Source organism: Eleginops maclovinus, chromosome 20 (assembly GCF_036324505.1).
Source record: "Eleginops maclovinus isolate JMC-PN-2008 ecotype Puerto Natales chromosome 20, JC_Emac_rtc_rv5, whole genome shotgun sequence".
NCBI classification, from domain to species: domain Eukaryota; kingdom Metazoa; phylum Chordata; class Actinopteri; order Perciformes; family Eleginopidae; genus Eleginops; species Eleginops maclovinus.
This window is the reverse complement of record NC_086368.1, coordinates 6990201-7010663: the sequence shown is the minus strand read 5'-3', so window position 1 is coordinate 7010663 and position 20463 is coordinate 6990201. Positions and strand designations below refer to the sequence as shown.

Here is a 20463-nt window from a genome sequence, read left to right as displayed (position 1 = left end):
TTTTCTACAGTCATTAACTTGATACCTCGTAAAACAGATCAATGATTTTTAACCAAACTTAAATGTTTCAGACGTTTTCACTGGAACTGAAACATGCATCAACATTTCAGCTGTAAAGTCAACAACACGACCTCACACTCTAAGTATTTACTCCTGTCTCCTCTCCAACTGTTGTCAAATGAGGCCCAGAGTTCAGGTCACTATCCAGATGTTGTAGCGCCCCCCACAGGCAAACTGAGACAACTTTGAAAATGTTTTAATAGAGCTGCTTTTTCTGAAAGTTTCTACAAGTCAGGAAATAACTATGACTCACCTAATGTAGCAAGGATAAAAGGATAATCACAAACCATTCAGTAAGTAACCCTAAAAAAGAACATACCTTTACATGAAATAGTCTAACAGAAGTTCAATATTTTTTCAAATAAAAGATAAATGAAATAACCAGTAGTGAAACTCATTGAAGCTCATTTCAGGTTCATTATTGTATGTTTTGCTTCTACTGGGTCATGTTTTCAGGATTTAATGTTCAAAAAGCTCTTTATTTTTGTCATACTGCCTGTACTACAGCACCTCTTTTCACCCTCTGTCTGAAACTGAAGCCCAGTTTGCTCTGATTGGATAGCTGGCCAACTCTTGTTGTGAATGTTCAGAGGGTGGTTTTTCTGTGGTTAGCCTAGGCCCCTTAGTTCCAGTTAAGGGGATTCTTAATGCTTCATCTTTCCAAGTCATTCTGGACAATTCTAAGCTTCCAACTTTATGGAAACAGTTGGGTGAAGGCCTTTTCCTGTTCCGGCATGACTGTGCCCCAGTGCACACAGCAAGGTCCATAAAGGCATGACTGGAAGAGTTTTGTGCGGAAGAACTTGACTGGCCCGCACAGAGCCCTGACCTCAACCCCACTAAACACCTTTGGGATGAACTAGAACGGAGATTGGGAGCCAGGCCCTCTCGTCCAACATCAGGGTCTGACCTCACAAAAGAGAGGAAGCTGTTATGGCTGGGGTGGTCCAACTTCATATTAAGGCCTAAGAATTTGGAATGGGATGTCATAAAAGCTCCTGTAGGTGTAATGTGTGTCCCAATACTTTTGTCTATATAGTGTATATAACGCAGTACAGAAAAGGGAAAACCGACACAAAACATCAGGGCCCCTTTTAAAGGATATAAAGTATTTATTGCATGGTTGTGTGTGTGCATATAAACTTACAATAAACACAACAAGAATCCTGTTGAGTACCACAGACAGGACCGGCGTCTCCATGTCCCAGACTCACACTCGGTAAGCTCCATCTGACAATACCAACAATAACATGATTTATAAATCTCTCTGCAGGAGAAGTTTCCGTCTGTCGTCTCTCTTCCTGCTGGCAGCGGCTCAGAAGTCATGACCCTGAATCATCCCAAGCTTCCTGGGTAAAAACCTTTCTATATGTATACAGTCTGTAGTAAACACACACTCATACTGATGGAGAGTAACACCGGCCTGAGATGTGACCTCTGACCTCCCCGTGTGTTTCTGTTCACAGCTGTGTCTTGATCCTGCATTGGTCAGTGGAGGTCTGCAGAGAGGGCAGAGTCACTCCAAAGATGGAGCTGCTGACAAAGATCCCTGAGAGAGGTGAGACCTGTCACTCTGTCTGACGACTACAGCACAGACACAACGCTCAACCCAAACCATGTCAGGCAGTTCACTGGGATTTAGGTTTACTTTTAAAATTGAGACAAACAGTGAAGTCATAGGGTGTTCAATGGAGCTAAAAAGACCAGATCATCTGTTAGACCATTTATGACTTGTTTATTTACTAAAAACAGAACCGTCCGTTAAGTATTTAAAGGGAAATATTCTAATGCTGCTTGTTAATCAAAATATTGTTCATTTGACTTCAGTAAGACAAAAACCATGGAGAGGATGTTGTTTTTTCATCCTGAGTAGTGCCAGCTCCGCAGATGTTTTTAAAAACGTCTGTAAATACACCTTTGAGACTACCCGCATTTCCTCTGACTGTAACAGATAAATTACAGATAACGTAAAACAGCCGTAGCACATTTCAACTCCACATTATAAGATTAGCACCACATTTTAGAGTTTGGAAGCAACTGATCTGTTAGCCCTTATTTACTTTACTTGCTATCAAAATACATGCAAGTAATTGTTTTAATCGGATGACAAATCATTTAAGCTCCTCTAGCAGTTATTTTAATTTAATTGCTTTTCACAAAATGACCATTCTCTATTCCTCCTATAATCAGTTCCAAATGATGTTGTTTTTTCTTCAGGATAGTCCTTATGAATGATTACTAAGCTATTCAGAAAATTGCAACAAAAAAAAGTGTTCAGAATTGTTAAATGCAAACAGACTGTTTCTGACATCACGTCATAATTCTTCTGGTGTTTTTCTTCCCCTGCGTCTCTCTTCAGCCCTCAAGCTGTTTCCCTCTCAGGCTGTAGGCGGCTCTGCGGAGGCCTTCCAGAGCCTGCTGAGGATTCTGGGATCTGAAGCTGCCATAGAGGCAGTCATCATGGCGGTCAGCCTTTCAGCGGACATATAACTCACACCTTTACCGCCCCTCAAAATGACGTCTTATACCTACAGTCACCTTCTATATGTAAATACAAATAATGACAGCGCACACTCAGTACTGTTTTAGTCCCTTAGAAATCTTTATTCAATAGAAAGAGCTCGACTGACGGTTGTAACAGCCAAGCTCATTGGTCAAAATCTACAAAAATAAATAATTTAAATACAAAATGCAAGACAGCCGTGGTGCCTTTGTATTTTCAAATAGTTTTTCTTCTCTCAGCTATTTACACACACGCAGTTATTAGAAGTCTGTAAGTATCACAGTGCTGTGATGTTTCTGCAGGCGACGCTCAGGCAGCAGGCCGAAGCAGCCGGCTAATCACACGGCAGCTCACCTGCATCAAAAACTGATCCGTAATCTAAAATATTCGGCAAAAGAGCAGCTCTACGCTTTCCAGCCCCAGTTTGTGTCTGTTTTGTAACTTACCTTTCTGACAGAAGAAACCCAAAATAACAAGCATTCAGGGTTCTGAACCACTCAGATATGATAGCTGGAAATAATGTCCATATTTACGTAAACTGAAATTATAATTAGTTGACAAATTCCAAATGTTTTATCTCCAAGCTCCAATAAATCCAACTAAATAATTCTGACTTACCCAACCTGTCAGTCACAACTATTTGCCAACTATTTTCTAGATGGTTTGGTCTATAAAATGTCAAAAACTATTCTGCCCCAGCTTCTGAAAACCTAAGGACATATTTGTCTTGTTTTGCCAAAGCCATAATATATCAGTTTAATATGATATAAAATAAGGAATCTACTTGGCCCTCTCCAATCATTGGCTGTAAGGAGACACAAACTGCAGCTCCTTTTCCTCAGTCACTTATCATAAAAATAGTCACTGATCAGATGCTTTGGCATTAAGTTTGTATATTTCTTATACGGCTTAGAAGTTTCAAAATGAATCAAATCAAAACATGACATCAAGTTTCATTTGGAGAAACATCCCACCCTCCTCACTCTAAACTCCCATGAGCCTCTGCGTTCCCGTCATGCTGCCTGTTGCGTCTTCAGTTGGATCGATCAGTGGTTGGTTCAGTTCACTGCGGTCCACTCTCCAACTGAAACTCCTCTCACCACCTCAGGTGTCAAACAATAAGGGGTAATAGGATTGGTTCGAAGCGTCCAGATAAGAGGTGTTGAAGGCAACTCTGAACGCCATTTCTTTTAAACCCTTAGTGTCCGGATCAAACAGAATTCCTGTCATGTCACAGTGTCTGACGTTACAGTCTTGTAGTGTGATTTGTTTTCAGACGTGTGACTGGCTGATGGAGGTGTTGGAGGTTGGAGAGTGGGCCCTGTAACCAGGAACTGAAGTCAAGTGTTACCAGTTTATTTTACAGCCTCCCTGAGCGCTGCTGGTTGGAGAGGGCGGTGAGATCACCAGGAGACAAAAAGACCCGGGATAGCTGAAAACAAACATCAGCACTCAGTCTCATCTCGTGGTGAAGAGATCAGCACGCCCTCAGAAACCTCCCAGTGCCCCTGAACGCATCATTTTGCAAACATCAGACTACCCTCTTTGAGCTTCGTTTCAGGTCGTCAGGAGTTTGAGGTACTGAGAGTCCACGGCTGCGTCCACAACAGGACTGATTTGATGTCAGTCTGAAACCACTAACACAGATTTGTGTAGCTCTGTGTGGACGCTGCCTGTAACAAAGTCTCACACACACACACACACACACACACACACACACACACACACACACACACACCACCCCCCCCTCCAGTCCTACCAGAACATTTAGGCACATGGACGAACGCACAAGTCACTTATGGCACAGAAACCAGCAGAGCAGCAGCATGAAGGAAGCTCCGTTAGCCAGCAGCTTTACCGTCCTCTGCTCCACAAGCGTACGGTCACATTACATCAGTGTTTCTGATTGGCCACTATCAACTCACAGGTCACCAAGGTGAGTTCTGACCCGTGAGTCTGCACCAAAATAGCTCATTTGTGGTTTATGCTCAAATTGTGATGCAACCGAACCATGGCAAAGCCACACATCACCAGGTAACTAAACACAGGAGTGTTAGACAGATTACTGATTTGCTGTTTTTCTTCCAACAAAAAGAGTTAAAAATAATAATGCGCTTTTTCTCCAACACAAAGGTTTAAGTCAAAGCGGAACAAAAACGGCAGCTGGACACACACATCTTCCCCAAAAGAACACTACAAGAGCTGAGAGGTCAGAAGTCAGTTCACCCAAATGAATTCAATATGTACACATTAAAATAAAGACTGCAGCTAATGAGGGTTAACTTTAACAATTAACCTGCCAATTTGGTCTTTAAAAAAGTGAGGAAAATATCCTAGTTTCTTTAAATTTGAAGGTTATACGTTTGAATGCAATGTTTTTCAGGGAAAGTTTTGAAATATATTCACTTAAATATAAAACAGAAAACCATCATATTTGAGCGACTCTAAACTGCATTTTGGCCATTTTTATGTAAAAATGTAATTTATCAATCATACTCATCACAGGGCTGGTTCACCTGCATGTTGTACAGGTGAACCATATAAGGGGGTCTCTCTCCATGCAGATGGGGTTTTTTTTTTATTTGTCCAGATGTCAGCCTTCACCACAAAACATTCTAGTTTTAGTCGAACTATTTCCCTTTGGATTAATCACGTTAGTGTGTAAGGACCAGTATCATCCGTCAGATTATCCATGGTTATAATGACACTGATTATGGAAGTCTCTCAAAGATGTGAGAATTCATTGTTTTGCAGTAGAGGGGGAAATCTGGACAAATCCAATTTAGAAACGGATAGATTCCACCCGAGTTTTGTTTACATTTGGGTGATCTGAGCCTTTAATGACACTCAACTCTCATAACATCGCGGCACGAATGTGTGATTAAAGAACATGTTAGCTAGCCACCGACAAAAGGAGTCAAAGAAAAACAAACATGGAGGTGAAGCGACGTCTCGTCCAAGCGGCTTCATGAAGGCTTTCAATACATCTAATTAATGCTTCACCTCGTTAATAAAAAGGGGGACTGAAGCCGCTTCCTCTGTGGCTGTAGCCATGGTAACCAGTGCTTCTGTTACCATAGTGCAACAGCAATGAGTCTGAAAACCAGGAAGTGAGTTGCTGGTTCCCTCATCTTAAAGTCATGGATTTTATGAATAGGTTGGTTTTTTTGGGTCTGCTGCCCAAAGTAAGGTCTGTGGTTTAGAAGAGCTTTGGCTCATCAACATTAGATGTTAATACATTTTACTCATCCTATTAAAAAGAAAAAGGGGGGGGGGGGGTTGCGTACAAGTGGCTTAATCAGACTAAAGACGGTTGTTTAAGGCTCATCACACAAAACATACCTTTACAGTGTTGAGTTTAAAAATTCAGCTCACAAATTAAACGTTTAGTGGTGACTCATGGAGAGTCATGCAACCGTGTCGGAGTACAGTTAAAAAATCTGCCAATTACATTTTACTCAATTCATAAATTGGGGCACATTTGTGAAGATTATCTGATCTAAACATTTTTTAAACGGCTTATTTTGAGCAGTAATATAAAGGCCAATGGAAACATCCTATTGGCTTCTTGACGAGGGAACTATGCAATTGTTCACTTCTGGGTCGGCTCAACCTGGACATTCATATTGGCTCTGCCTCTACCAGAGGCCCCGCCTACATTCAGGAAATGACATCATACGTACGGCAACTATGCCAACTACTGGATTTTCTTTCCATCGCTTTAACTCTCCTCTTCTTTCTCTCAGAGCGTTGCCATGGCGAATGTAAACTATGATGTTGTTCTCATGACAACTGTAGAAGAACTGACAGGAGGCTGATCCGAACCCTTTGTCACCAAAGTGGAAAAAAAACAAAGCCCCCTGTAAGTTTTCTAATAAATATGAATCCTGGCAGAGACATTTCGGAATCCCCTCCTGACAGGATCCAGAGGTTTCTGGAGAAAGAAACCTCCAGAAACAGTAACAGAAATATCCCAGGTCGCTGAGATTGTTTGGTGAGTTAGTGGTGACCTGGAGATTCAGATGTTGCTTAACATGAGCTGAGTAAAGAGAGAGTGATGCAGTACAGTCTTCAGATAAACAGCTGTGGTCTAAAGTGATTCCAGACCTCTGCATCATCATGGCATCTCCGTGTGAAGCGGCAGCAAAGCGTCAGTTAGTCTTCAGGGTCGTCTGTCTGTTACTGGGCGCTCACACGGGGTGGAAGAGCAGCGTGCAGTCCTCCCTCTCTGCAGCACTGAAGAGGCCAGAGTGCGAGGGCAGAGCACCCTTCGGCAAGGCACAGCCCGACCTCAGGTAGCAGGAGACGATATTGTGGTCCAGGTGCAGCTGGCGAGGGATGTTGTCGAACGGCTTCGGGTCCAGATCCAAGATGGAGACGGAGTAAGAGAAGGCAGGAGGTCTGGAGGAGACAAAGTCCCTGAGCTGCCTCTGACTGGGGAGCCTGGAGGAGACCAAAGAAAAAGACAAGTTATGTTTCAGTTTCAACATGCTGAGGTCTGGCTCTCCCTGCTGGACTCAATCCGGTACTACACGCTAAAAACAGTACCGTTAAAATCGTTCTTTAGTGGAGGATAAATGAAGGCTAGAAACAACAATAATTCTCACTATCCATTCATTTTTACTTTGTGGTGTCAAAAGACCCCAAAACATTCAGTTTACAATTCTATAACAATTAATCCTCACATGGGAGAATGCTTTTTCTTTCTTTTTTTAATAAGTAATCATCAAAATGATGTCAGTAGCAATCAGGGACCAGTTACATGATGGTAGATCGCTATTTCAAACTTTAGTGAACATTTATCAGTTATTGTTTTATAATTAAGTAATATAATAGTGTGTTTAGTGCAGCACATATTAGATACTCTCAATTAATAGCATGTTAAAAATATAGTTTATTCCATACTTTTACTTAACTATAACAACTTTGGTTTCTTTGCAGAGTCCGATTAGAAGTAAACAAAAACAAAGCTAACTATGATGATAATTTAAAGATTATGAGACCCGGAAGTAAAAAGATTTGTTCAAATGAGCCCCCTTATATCAGCGGCATCATTAAACTGATTAATAGTAATAATACGTTTTATTTTGAAATAGTCCATCCTTTGGCCGTCGTATAGCTCAGTGGGTAGAGCAGGTGGCCATATACTGGGGTTTGATCCCCATGCAGTGGACCCGGGTTCGAATCCGGCCTGGGTCCCTTTGCCGCACGCCCCTCTGTCTCCCTTTTTCTGACCTGCACTGTCACTATTAAAAGGCACTGGTTGCCCAAAAAATTCAAAAATAATAAAATAGGCCATTCTTTCACTTTGTATAATAAGTATAGTTTCATTTTAATACTTATGTATTTACCAAGGACTGTACCAGTGAATTCCTACAGTATCACTGCTAATGTAGCTTTAGTTCTACATCTGAATACTTCTCTAATCCCTGAGGAAGAAGAGGACCGCAGCCAGCACGGATGTAAATCATATTAATGTGAGGAACTTTAAGTCATCTGTGACGAAGAGATCAACAGAGCTCAACTCTTACCCTTCATCGTCCTCTTCTTCCTCACAGCTGGGCACCAGGGCAACCATGATTTGGCTGTCCTTGGCTGTCATGGCAACTCGGTACTGATGGACCTGAAGTGAAAGCACAGGGCAGATAAACACACTGTTTTTAGACCGGTGAGAGCTCAGCAGGATGCAGATGGTTTTTTTTAGCAGGCTAGACCGGGGTCAGACCAAAACCGACCAATCAGGTGCATAATCAACGTGGCCCGGAAACCGCTGAATTAGAGGGTGCCGTTAATGAGTCAGCAAAATGCTTCCACTGCGTCTGCACGACCTTCATTGGTGACGCTATCAGTTAGAACTGTCTCGCCCTCCTTTAATAAACTGTATTTTCTCTCAGTTTCTCACTGAACAGCTTTCATTACTGAACAAAAGGTTTTTACAGTGGCATTCTTCCTCTGCCGAGAACAAAGATGTCCAATCAGAATCAGGCTCGCACTGCAGCGTCTGCTCAAAAGGTAATAAGACAAGGATGAAACCCTTACAGATGTAGTAAAGAAGTAGTGTGTATTAAGCACCAACCTCATACTTATGCACGCATTGTTGGAAAATTGAACTTGAAGCCCAAAACGCTTTCATTTGTTGCGTGAGACATGCAATTTACAATTATTTTTCCATCTCAAAAAAGTGTTGTGTACTGGTGATTGAACCAGGGACTGATGGTCCCGCAGAGAGCTGACTGGGAGAAATGCTCCCTATGGAATGCTGGGCTATCACGGAGAACCTGATGTAGATTTCGTCTCTCAGCCTCACCTTAGAGACCGCGTACTCCAGAGAGCCGTCATCATCACTGGGACATTTCTGCAGCTTTTCCAGGAAGGCCTCGTTGTACGGCCCGTCCATCTGAAGACGAGTTCTGACACGGAGACAGAAAGAAGGTGATGCAAGAGACCGGACGGGTAAATGTATCTGAATAAACACTGCCGCTAAGGCTCTCCTCTGATGTGTATTAACCGTGTAGTACCTCTCCTTGGGGAAGTCCTGCAGGTGCTGCTCCACACGGCGGTACAGAGGGTAAAGACCTTCGATGTCCAAAGTGTCTAACATCTGCGTCTGACGAAGTCTGGACAAAACACTGTTGCTGGGTGAACCCTGAGAGCCTGAGAACAGCACAGACAGAGAGGTCATCTGAGATTCAGAGGTTATGCATTCATTGGTCAAACACAGAGAGAGGCTGCTGCACAGAACAACCTTCAGCAGAGGACTGGACCAGAGTTACAGCTACAATTGACACTAGAAACCACAGATTCAATGTTCAAAAAACTCATCAAACCATAAGAAACTAAACAATAAGCAATAGTCAGTGTACGAGGCAAAGAAGTTAAGCAAATATTCAGTGTAAAAGCTGGAACCAGAAAATGTTAGTGTGTAATAAATTACTTTAAAGTGTTTAATAACATTTCAAAACAGTCAGATCATTTTCAGATTATTTGCTGCAGCTCTAATAAGGATATTAAATAAGCTAAAGCTGATAATGTTTGAGTCAACAGAGCATACTGTGTGTTTAGTAGAGGATATTTACTGAGCCGACAGATCCTCTGAGCCGCAGCAGATCGGAGTCTAAACTGTTAAGACAGAAAGCAGGCTCTTACCGTGGCGAGTCCTCTCCTTGTTGAACATACTCGCTTCACAGGAGCTCCATCCTTCTCCTCGTCTGTCCATCACCACGCCTCCATCTCCTGATCCAGCACTCAGCAGGGCGTTCACCAGGACCTACAGGAAGAGAGGGACGGAATAAGGTAGAGACGTGACTCAGTCAGGAATTGTTTGTAAGGGCAGTCGTACAGATCAGTTGGAAGAGCTGGAGGCCCATGTACAGGGTCCCCATGCAAAGGACCTGGGACTGATTACAGGCTGGGACCATTTCCCAGGGGGAGACAGAGGGAATGTCTCCCCCTTTCAACACTGTCACCTGATAAAGGCAACGGTCTTAAACCATAAATCAGACTGGTTATTAGACAAAGGAAGCCCACTTCTAACGTCTATACTGAGGTGAAAGGTGGAAGTGGGAGGCCTGCAAGGTTAACCTTCATATCAGATCTTACTTCTGTAACACAGTGACATCACTACATAATGCTCATGCTTCTATTGGCTAGCGCTCCAACACATTGCATGTGATAGGCTAAGGGGCGGGACATCTCTAAGCCGTTGACCAATCACAACAGAGCCGATCAGCTTACCAATCAGAGCAGACTGGGCTCTGGTTTCAGACAGAGGGTAAAAGAGGTGCTGCAGCACAGGCAGTATGAGAAAAATAAAGAGCTTTTTGAACATTAAAGCATAGAGACATGTCCCAGTAGAGACAGAAAATACCATTATGAACCTGAAAATGAGCACAATGTGTCCTTTAAGTTACAGACCAAAGTTTTAAGTTGACTTTGGTTCTCACACAGCACACACATCTGTGAGGTTTTTCAGTTTCGGTCTGATGCAGGTATAAGGAGGTCCATTGGTTAGTACTTTTTTATATTATTGCTCTCCAGAAACATATTTGAGTTAAAAGGACTCTTGGGGATACCTGGATGAAGTCGTTCAGGAGAGCTTTGCTGGTCATGTGACTGTTGATCCGGTTGTTTCCATACTGGAAGTACGGTCTGAGATGATGCAGCAGGGAGTTCAGGTCCATCAGGTCGTCAATGCCCTCCAAACTGCTGAATATACACTGACCCCCCTGAGACACACACAAACACACGTCTCAGAGCTTTGGTTCGAAGACAAAAACATCTTATCTTAAAGGTTACATTTCAGCATATTGAAAGAGGTCACACCAGAGGCCGACAACAGGAAGGAGCTCACATTTCTGTAATGCCCCTTTTCCATCAAATCGGAGCCGGTTCAAGATCCGATCCGATCTTTTGTTTTTCTGGCGCTTTTTCTAGTTCTAGTCGGTAGCACCCCTTGTGTTTCCACTGCTCAGAGGCCGAATGGAGCTCAATTGCGTCATCGTTTGCATCATGAGGTAACCGTTTACGTGCCCTCTTATGACCCACATAGCGTTTCACGTCGCTGATTTTCTCCCCAATCCACTCACAACTACATCAACAGAGGACTGCGTCAGGTCAATGCTCCTGTAGCTTTTAATCATACGAAGCCAGATTAAATTAAAGAACTACTTCTCCAACCTTATACTTCAGTCCAGAGAGCCGTGGTTCAGTGGCATTTACCGTGCGCTGCAGTGCTGCTCGTCCACCAGCATTTAGTCTCTCGTTAACTCACGGCGGTGTTCGCTGAAAAGTATTCACTGTCTGACTTTAACACAAGCAGCTGATGCATACCCCCGCTCCCCATGAGTGAATGCGTTTCAGTCTGAATTGATGCGGTTTGGCATCACAACGCTGTTATGAAAGTGTCTCTGGCATTAGGGCAGTGGTGACAAAGTCCATACGAATTTGGCTTGGGAACTGGAAGGTCACCAGTTCAAGTCCCCGAAAGACCAAGTGCTACCGTGGTGTCCCTGAGCAAGGTACTGTTCCCTACACTGCTCCCCAGGCGCCGTACATATGGCAGCCCACTGCTCCTAACACTAGGATGGGTCAAATGCAGAATTCTCGAATTTCCCCACGGGGATTAATAAAAGTACTACTCTGACTATCTTGACTACTTTGCTATCCTACTGTGGCACAAGCCGTTTTCTACAGGCATATTTATCAGCGTAGTTTTCGTTATGATTTTACTTCTGATGGCAACCTGTGTAGCCCATGTATTGATTCCATCCGATAGCTGCAATAATACAAATCAACAGGAGAACATCTGCCTGCTCTTCACAATGATCAATAACAGTGAACGGTGGTGATTAAAGTAAGGTCAAATAAACAGCATCACACTGAGCCTGGTTAGTGTTGCCTGACTTTATAAAGTGTGTGTTTTATAAGTGTGTGGTCGCGTTCTAGTCACTTTGCTCAGCGATATTACTGTTACAACTTGTACTCGCCATGAACTGTTATTGCTCAGGTTAATCTCCCCTGTGACGCAGTGGTTCGTATTGGATCTTGGATCTTGCCGGGCAGCAGAGTGGGGCCAGAAAGATCAGATTTTTTGGCAATTAAAGCTGGCGCCGCTGCGGTGGAAACACGAAAAACCAGCCCTTTATCGGCTCCAGCTCCGGGTTGGTGGAAAAGCGAATAAGTGTCGAAAGGAGGGGGTTTTTTATACTAGGAATACAGCAGGAAAAAGGGCTCCGCCTAAATTATGTTCCACTCAGGAGCAACTGCTTAGTGAAGTGTGATCCTGAATGGTGTGACTTATTACAATCAGTATCAATTCTTTCTTAAACCAGTCCAACCCTGTATCACCTTGAAGATTTTCAGGTTGTTCTGAGGTTCTTCTATCAGCTGTCTGATGGCAAAGTGCATTCTCTGTCTGTTCCTGAACACGAGGGAAACAGAGAACATCAAGTTTAGCTACAGATCTCTGATGGTGTGTTATTGTTGAATACAGTATTACTGGTCATATTGTAAGTGCAGGAGGGTTGATGTGGCAATCTCACCCCGAGAACAGATCTATAGGACAGTACCGGCTGCGTCTCTTCCACATCCCCATGGCCACCTGGTGAAAGAGAGGGTACAAAGTGATGAAGGAAGAAATATCAGTGAGTAGAAAATCCATTTCCGGCTGAAAATGTGTGGTAATGCTTTAAGCTGCTGAAAATCTGTCGCTGAGCTTTTTGGGTTGAGTTGAATGTTTAGAAAAAAGAGTTTAAAAATGTTTGAAAAGTTGAAAGTTTCCCATCAATCTGAATATTTTGATATTTGAATGGTTTCTGTAGCTGAAAGTATGCTGAAGTTATAGAGAGCCAAAGGTTTTGGTTGAAAAAAAAAAAGAGGAGAGGAAGATGAAGAATAAAGATTAGAAGAACAATAGTGGAACAATAGTGGAACAATAGTGGAACAATAGTGGAACAATAGTGGAACGATAGTGGAACAATAGTGGAACAATAGTGGAATGCTGTGCAAAAAAGTGTGTTGCCCTGTACTCTGCTGGCCAGGATTGCAATCCATATCCTCAGTCTTGGGCATCCAATCAAAAGTTTGATATTTAATTATTGATTAAATAGGGGACAGTGAATTAGCAGCTGTCAAACATAACATATGGCACAGCTTAGTTTTCATAAGCTCCTGGATCCCCAAACTGAAATTCCTGATTCAAAACTATAAGCTCTATAAGTTTAAATTGTTGATATGATTTCAGGAAAATGACCCTGAAGTTTGCGACTGAAGAAGACAATGTATGTTTGAGTTGTTGAAACACAAACACTCTGATTGTGTTCGAGACGGCATAGTTTACCCAGGGTTGACTGTTTGGGGGGGGCGGTTAGACCTGCTGGTCGAGCTGGGCTCGTCACCATTATTAGCTAATAGTGCTGTAGGCCTTTAGCAGCTTAAATTATATTTCTTTGAAGGAACACCAGCAATGAATTTCACACTTGTGCCTAAGAGGATTGTAAAGATTATATTTACACACTTTAGTAGAGTGATATATTAGAGAGTATTCTAACTTATTCTGTATATGTTTTTGCGTGTAGATACTCTTCTGAATATATGCCTTTTCTACTTTTATTTAAAAAAAATCTATCAATATTTTATTCTATTTTTAAGAAATGTTGTAATTCTTCTACATGTACTATCAAAATGCTGCTGTGACAAGACGATTTCCCAACTTGGGATAAATAAAGTATACATCCAGCAGAGAGAGCTACAACTGGTAGAAGGCGGGTGTGGCTTTGAATGGCTTCTCGCTCTACACACCACAGGTGAAACACAGCAGAAAGGAACCGTGACGGTTAATGACATCAGATCAGTAAAGACCAACAGTGCTTAATGGTTCGAGAAAACGCTGAAGTGAAGGGTCATTCCTCCTAAACAATCTTTGAACACTTAGTTGGCAGCTGAAATTAATTCCCTCTGGCGGTGTCTGAAAGTGACGTTCAGCAACCGGTAAAAACGAGGAGGTGTTGCGCTCAAGTTGGATGTAAGACAGCTGTAGTTACCTTGTAGTGTTGGTGCATGCAGAAGCGGCACACTTTGGTCTTGATATCTTGGCTGACATGTTTGGAGTATGGCAGGAAGCCACATTTAGGCTAAAGACAAAAACACAAAACAGCAGCTGAGTGACACACACACCGAGACACAATCATAGAACAAAACCCTCAGCTTGATGAAGAGTTACAACTGAAATTAAAACCAGGCCACCTTCCAACAAGGTGTGTGTGTGTGTGTGTGTGTGTGTGTGTGTGTGTGTGTGTGTGTGTGTGTGTGTGTGTGTGTGTGTGTACCTACCTTGATCTCGATGCAGAGTGTAGGAGTGTGTGTTGGCTGGTGGAGGGTTGGAGACGTCAGGTTGGGCAGGCAGAGGGCACAGCCGCTGTAGATGTCCATCACCTTATCACGGCGCGACGCTGACACAAACACACACACACACAGCGCGGTGAGTAAGTAATCCTAAATGTCTCTGTGTTCATCAGAGATGCACGGTACCGATATGAGAGAGGTATGCTCCTTTTAACTAATTTCAATACCAGTTGCCACAGAAATAATAATACAAATGTTTGTACCTGGTCTCTGATGTTGAACTTTGATTGACAGCTGTCGAACAAACTCTAAAGGCAGTTTGACCACTTCCTGTAAAGAAATGAGCACAATCCCTTTTATTATGAAAGTTATTACATTGTTAAAGTTTATGGTCTCTGTTTTCTTCTGCAGATAAACCACTGTGATCTACTGGCAGTGTTTCTATTCATTAATAATGTTCAGAGCCAGTGTTGCCCTACATTTTAACAGACAAATAAAGGGAGCTTTTGAACTTTCATCATTAAATCTAAAATGAAGCACCAGCTGACCCAGTGAGTGTTCATGTGCTGAAACCCTCCGGACATCAACACTGTAACTTTTTGTCTGCTGCTAGAAGTCAGTCTGGTTAATCACCCAGCTCTCATGGGAGCATTTATTCCAAAAGGGAATAATTATGTTCTGAATGCTACTGTAATAAAACTATTTCACAATTTGGCATCAATAAAGTACATCTAATGTAATCTATTGACAATACTGTGTATTGTCACAGATTCAAACCTGGTTTAAAATATTGCACGTTTATTATATTCTTTATGTGGGCAGTCTTTGAAAGACGTAATTCCTGGGTCTGCAGTAGGTTAGTGTTGCACAGTCATACCCCGCTGTGGACGAACTTCTCCCCCAGCAGGCAGCTCATCACGTTGGAGCTGAAGTCAACAATGTTCTGCACCTGCCTGAAGGCCTGCTCCACCGTCTGCAGGAGAACACAGCGGGTAAATAACGTGTTACAACCTGTTCTGAGGGTTGTTGAAAGGACAGTTATTTGAGTTATTTGACATCTCTGGGGCACTTAGAGGATCAGGAGGTCACCTCACTTATCCGTTTGCAAAAACATGTGATTCTGGAGAAGCAGCCGCACAGAGCTGATCACTGCTGGACTCTGTTCTCTCTCACTGTGGAAGTTGTCTGCGCTCTGGGACAATGCTGCAATTCTTTCTCTTATTCAAATTGTTCTGCTCATCGCCTCAATGAAATAAGTCAGGCTTGTTTGGGTTGTTTTTTAGCAGGATTGGAGGTAAACTGGTGGAAGGATGTTTGCTTACTTGTTTCCTTTCTAGCCTGGATCCTGATCACAGGGTTGATTCATTATTGTTTACTTATTTTATTATGGTATTGGTGGATGCAGTATGTATGAAGTAAAGGTGCAGAACAATTATGCATCCACAGTATTATGTTGGTATAGAATATGATATGATCCTGTTTTATCACCAACAAATACATACAAGAGCATTTCAAATGGTGTTGTTTTGACAATGTGGAGCCGAGTGTAGGCACTTTGTGGAACACTGGGTTGAATTGTATTACGGTACTGCATCATAAGAATTTTATCAAGTGTTTTTACAAATGTCAAATAAATGTATTAGATTAAAATGTTGGATAATTGCCTCTGAAAGTCGTTTGCATAAAGTAGCATGAAATGTAAAAAAAAGTGGGTCAAAATAGCACTCAAGAATACATTTTACATCTAAAAAGGGTTAGGTGGTTCAACACATTATTCTGGTTTGTAAAACTTGCCATGCATTCTTTCTAAAGATCAAAAGTAGAGCAACCCTCCAAATGCCCATTCTTTTGGGTTGTAATTTAAAATGAATTGCCTTGTATAAAAGGAGCCATAGATTAATTAATTAAATAAAACTATAAGGTTTCCTGCTGTGTCGACAAAAAAAAGTTATGTAAAACATCTTAAACCGCATTGGAAAATGTTGATAACTTTAGCGACTGAGAGTGCCAGCGAGTAACGTGACAGTGGCAGAAACTGGTGAGCAGCTGGGTTCATTTGAATGTTGGGCAGGGCTCGCTTAGTTTACATTTGGATCAGAGACTGCGCCTTAATACCTTTAAATCTGACCAGGATGTGAGATCCTCTGCTGACAATAAATACAACTCTAAAATGTACTGAAGAGCTAAATCACTACACTAAGTCTGAGTTTCGTGCTAACATGTATTTACTGTCACCTAGGCCTCAGGACACCAGCTGTTTCTCCTCTGTCAGCATCCATCAGCCTGACAGGCATTATTCAGATTAACAACATTTCTCCTCTTTTCTCTGAAAAACATGAGCTCTCACATCAGATAGTCCAGCTGACAGCTGCAATATTTAACATGAAACCAGTTTGTCGTGTGCTTTCAGGTGCAGCGTGGGATGGCTCTGTGCAGCCAAGAAACATGTTAAGCAGAGTTCTTCACTTGATTAAACATTTTGGGATATTCTAATGTCTCAATATAGCCCAGCAGGATTACAGAACAACCATTGGCCCTATTTTCATCAACACAGCAGAGCAGACACTGTATGATTTGATCCATCTTGGACACATTTTAATAATTTGAAAGGGATGGGCGCTCACACTGATTGTTGGTCATCCTTTTGAGAGAGAGTCTATGGATCAGCCTCCCATAATAATAGAGTGAGGCTGGCCAACAGCATCTCTGACCCCAGCCATGTTCTGAACAGTGAGTATGAACTGTAGCCATCCAATCAGAGAAACAGGCTACCGCGATTTAATAATGTCACACTAATGCATTATTTTGTGCACCACTCAATCCTCAAGTTAAATTCAGAGCTCATTTAATTATGGAGACCGTTTTGGGGTTCAAATTCGGTGTATTATTTTTAAAACGTTGACATACCAGAAGTTCAAAATGCAATAAATAAAATGGAGTCCACAAGCACACAATAACTCAGTGATGTTACTTTCTTTGGTAATGCATCAGGAGGTTTTTTCTGTGCAGTAATATGGACGATGCTTTATGTTCTGAGAGACACACTTTGACTTATTTACCTGTGGTGGGTTTTCAGAGTCCTCAGCTGGATATTTGAGCAGGCGGAGAACTATGGAAAGCTGCAAGAACAGAAGAGAAGCTTGGTTAAGATCTGAGGAACATCCAGGAACATCCCCCAGAGATTCCTGAGGCGTGTTAAAATACTGATACAGCTTTCCCACGGCGCCGCACAAACAGTGAGTCCCCCACAAGTCTGGACAAGTGTCTCTTGCTATGTCTACTTAACAAACACAACACACAATAACGGCTGTCTGTCAGCACATGGAGGCTTTTAAGTAAAGAAAATCCATAAACCTAGAAATATGATGACTGATCATTTCAAAAGGGATGTGCCTTATGAAAAAAGAAAGGACATTAACAATCATGTTGAAACTTTTGAGAAAACTGTAAAAGCCTGATGTCATAATTTATGTCGTCATCACCCTTTTAAAAAAAAGTGTACTGTGGTTATAATTATGTGCTATGTGTTACACAAAACAATAATGGATTGCAGCAGAATATTTGTTATTAAAAAAGATCTATGGAATAATCTTAGGAAATATTAGCATACCAGTATTAACACTGTAGTCTGATTTTGATCTGCAAAAAAGGGCTTTAAGAAGAATTCAAAGACATTCACAAAAACAAAGCTGCACAATGTTGACTCAGACTTTAAGTGAAGCGCAACATTATGAATGAAATATTTCAGCAGTGAGTGTGCACCCAAACAAACAAATGTTCATAGGTATAAGGTAGTGCCAGGAACCTGTTTACACAGCAGTATTACATTCACATGCCGTAGGTCTGTTATCACATTTCTAAAGGTCTCAATTATGTTGAGTTTATAGGTGACACTTTTTGTGGGGAGAAGGGTGTCCTCACAGCTCAAAAGAGTCTCAACCTTACAAAAAGTGAAATGTTCAGTGGGAGAGACTAAATCAAGACTTCTGTGGGTAACTTAGTTTCACTTCAAGTCAGACTTTTTGAATTAGAGAAGGTTTCTTTACATGTATTTTATTTATCTATTTCCTATCCTGTCAGTGACATCAAAAACATTGGTTAAACAAACAAGGCAACATATTTAACAAGAAAGAGGTAATGTATAAAAATATGTCAAGTTCAATGTAAAGACAATATGTCAGCACTAAACCGATGACTGTAAATTGTAGAATGCAGTTGTGTTCTGTAACAAGTGGTGATAAATATCATAATGAGATAAATACAGACTGGGAATAAGCGAGCAATATCCATATGTAGATTTTTCGTCTGACTGTGGCTCTTCAGTGAAAAGAAAACATTTGTAAAGAATCAATGAGTCAATATCTCAAATGACTAAATTACTTTAGATCTAGCTAGGAATAGAACTAACTGAAAAATAGGGAAATAGTCCCATGGTTTTCACACACTTCATAAGAAAATAACAACTTCCACTTCAGACCTCAAACTAGCTTATTTTATTAGCACTAACAATGTACAGAACTGACGAAAGGCTGGAGCTCAAATAAAACTAAATCACTAACAAAATATTTTTGGGACAATGTCTTAATGTTTTTCAGAGTAAGGAGTAGAACTGTACCCTTTTGGTTTTGTGACTTAAACTGTTTTCCAAGTACTCACAAAGAGGAATCAGAAATCCTTTATTCTTTGCATTGATAAGAACAAATAAGACAGTATAGTAAACATTACTAGGTTGTGGTTTAAGTTTACAACATCATCAAATACTCTTACAATCGTTTGGTTCTGTTTCTAGCTGAAATATTTTGGATATCAGTTATAAAATATTGATTCAGCTGGTCTTAAAAAAAATGTCACTGAACAATTTGATTGTTAACTATTGCCTTAAACACAAGCAGCCGTATAATCACTCAGTTTAAAAATCAGTTATCAGCATCATTGGTGTATTGTCAAGCAGTAGAGACGAAATAGTATACTTGAAGGTAAAAGTAAACGGATTACAATACTGCTGCCGTGATGTCTAACCTACACTAACATGTCACCGATTGCTCAATAACAACAGTCCCGCGAATGAGGCTCTCTCACTGTCCTGTCCGTGGATCCCCCACCCTGCCCGGGTCACAGCAGCGTCAGTCAGCGCACGCCTAACCCGCATGGAAGTGAACTTTAAAGTCTCAGCGGTTTGCTTCAGACTAACAGCAGGTTCGTTAGACAGAGAGGACTCCCAACAGAAACTGGAAGGCTGCTAGCAGCTAAACTAGCTCGTTAGTATCTTAACATTAAGACCCTTCCCCACCGAGACAGTCCGTCTCTCTTACTGCACAGTACTTTATATGTCCTTTGTTATATTTAGTGTTGGTTTTAAGCGTTGTTATTACTGTTTAATATTGTTGTATAAGTTGGAGTCATTTGAACTCTTGACTAGCTAGCCGGCTAAGCTAGCAAACGCGCTAATGGTAGTGATGATGGCTAAATAAAAAAAAACCTGGCAGCTGACCTTTCACCCCTCACTTATAAACAGATTTTTCCAGATAATTGCTCTAAGTTTCCATCACCAGCAACGCTGAGCTTACGCACATTTAACGTTAGAAAAGTATGTTCCGTTGAAGCTAAATTCAAACACTCCTGCTGCTTTTATCTGAACTTCGGTTAGCTTAGTGTTAGCGGCTCACCTGTACGTGTGAGACCACCAGGCTCTTGTTCCCCTCGCCGTGATACCTCCACTCGTTCTCGTCCATCTTGTCCACTTCCATCACACTAACGACGACAACCAGAGCTCCCGTTAACAGGCCAGAAAGTAACATACGACTGCACCGACACATACAAGTAGTCAGCCTGGCACTACAGCCTGCTAGCAATAACTCTGAAGTACCACAGACTTACTTATACTGCCTGGCCCCGGCAGTTACCCACCAAAGTAAGACTTCCGGTTAAGACTTCAAAAATAAAAACCCCATAAAGTGGTCAGACAAGAACCGTAAGAGGAAGAATTCCAATTTCGGAGAGTAAAGTTTAAATATATCATAAACAATGAATGTTTTCTTAATTAAATAGTGAAGACATCG

General features: G+C 41.7%; 2 protein-coding genes across 6 annotated transcripts in view; one reads left to right on the top strand and one right to left on the bottom strand.

Moving 5' to 3' along the window:
• Positions 1-2744, top strand: part of cenpp (centromere protein P) — an 83776-nt gene extending 81032 nt beyond the window's left edge. For 4 of the 5 annotated variants that reach the window (XM_063910669.1, XM_063910670.1, XM_063910668.1 and 1 more), the window contains exons 7-9: positions 1334-1413; positions 1527-1618; positions 2420-2744. In XM_063910669.1, the coding sequence (XP_063766739.1) occupies positions 1334-1413; positions 1527-1618; positions 2420-2550 (303 nt within the window). In that variant the 3' untranslated portion in view covers positions 2551-2744. The remainder of the gene's footprint in view (positions 1-1333; positions 1414-1526; positions 1619-2419) is intronic. The other variant, XM_063910667.1, reaches the window with a different exon arrangement.
• Positions 2639-20261, bottom strand: ippk (inositol 1,3,4,5,6-pentakisphosphate 2-kinase). The gene is made up of 14 exons (XM_063910664.1): positions 20071-20261; positions 17464-17523; positions 15282-15377; positions 14668-14734; positions 14393-14511; positions 14104-14193; positions 12604-12662; positions 12410-12482; positions 10636-10788; positions 9710-9830; positions 9082-9217; positions 8871-8973; positions 8095-8186; positions 2639-7006 (listed from the first exon to the last, which is right to left on the bottom strand). Exons 1-14 carry the CDS (start codon positions 20218-20220, stop codon positions 6754-6756), a joined length of 1572 nt encoding a protein of 523 aa, XP_063766734.1. The 5' UTR covers positions 20221-20261; the 3' UTR covers positions 2639-6753.
• Positions 20262-20463: the final 202 nt, after the last annotated feature.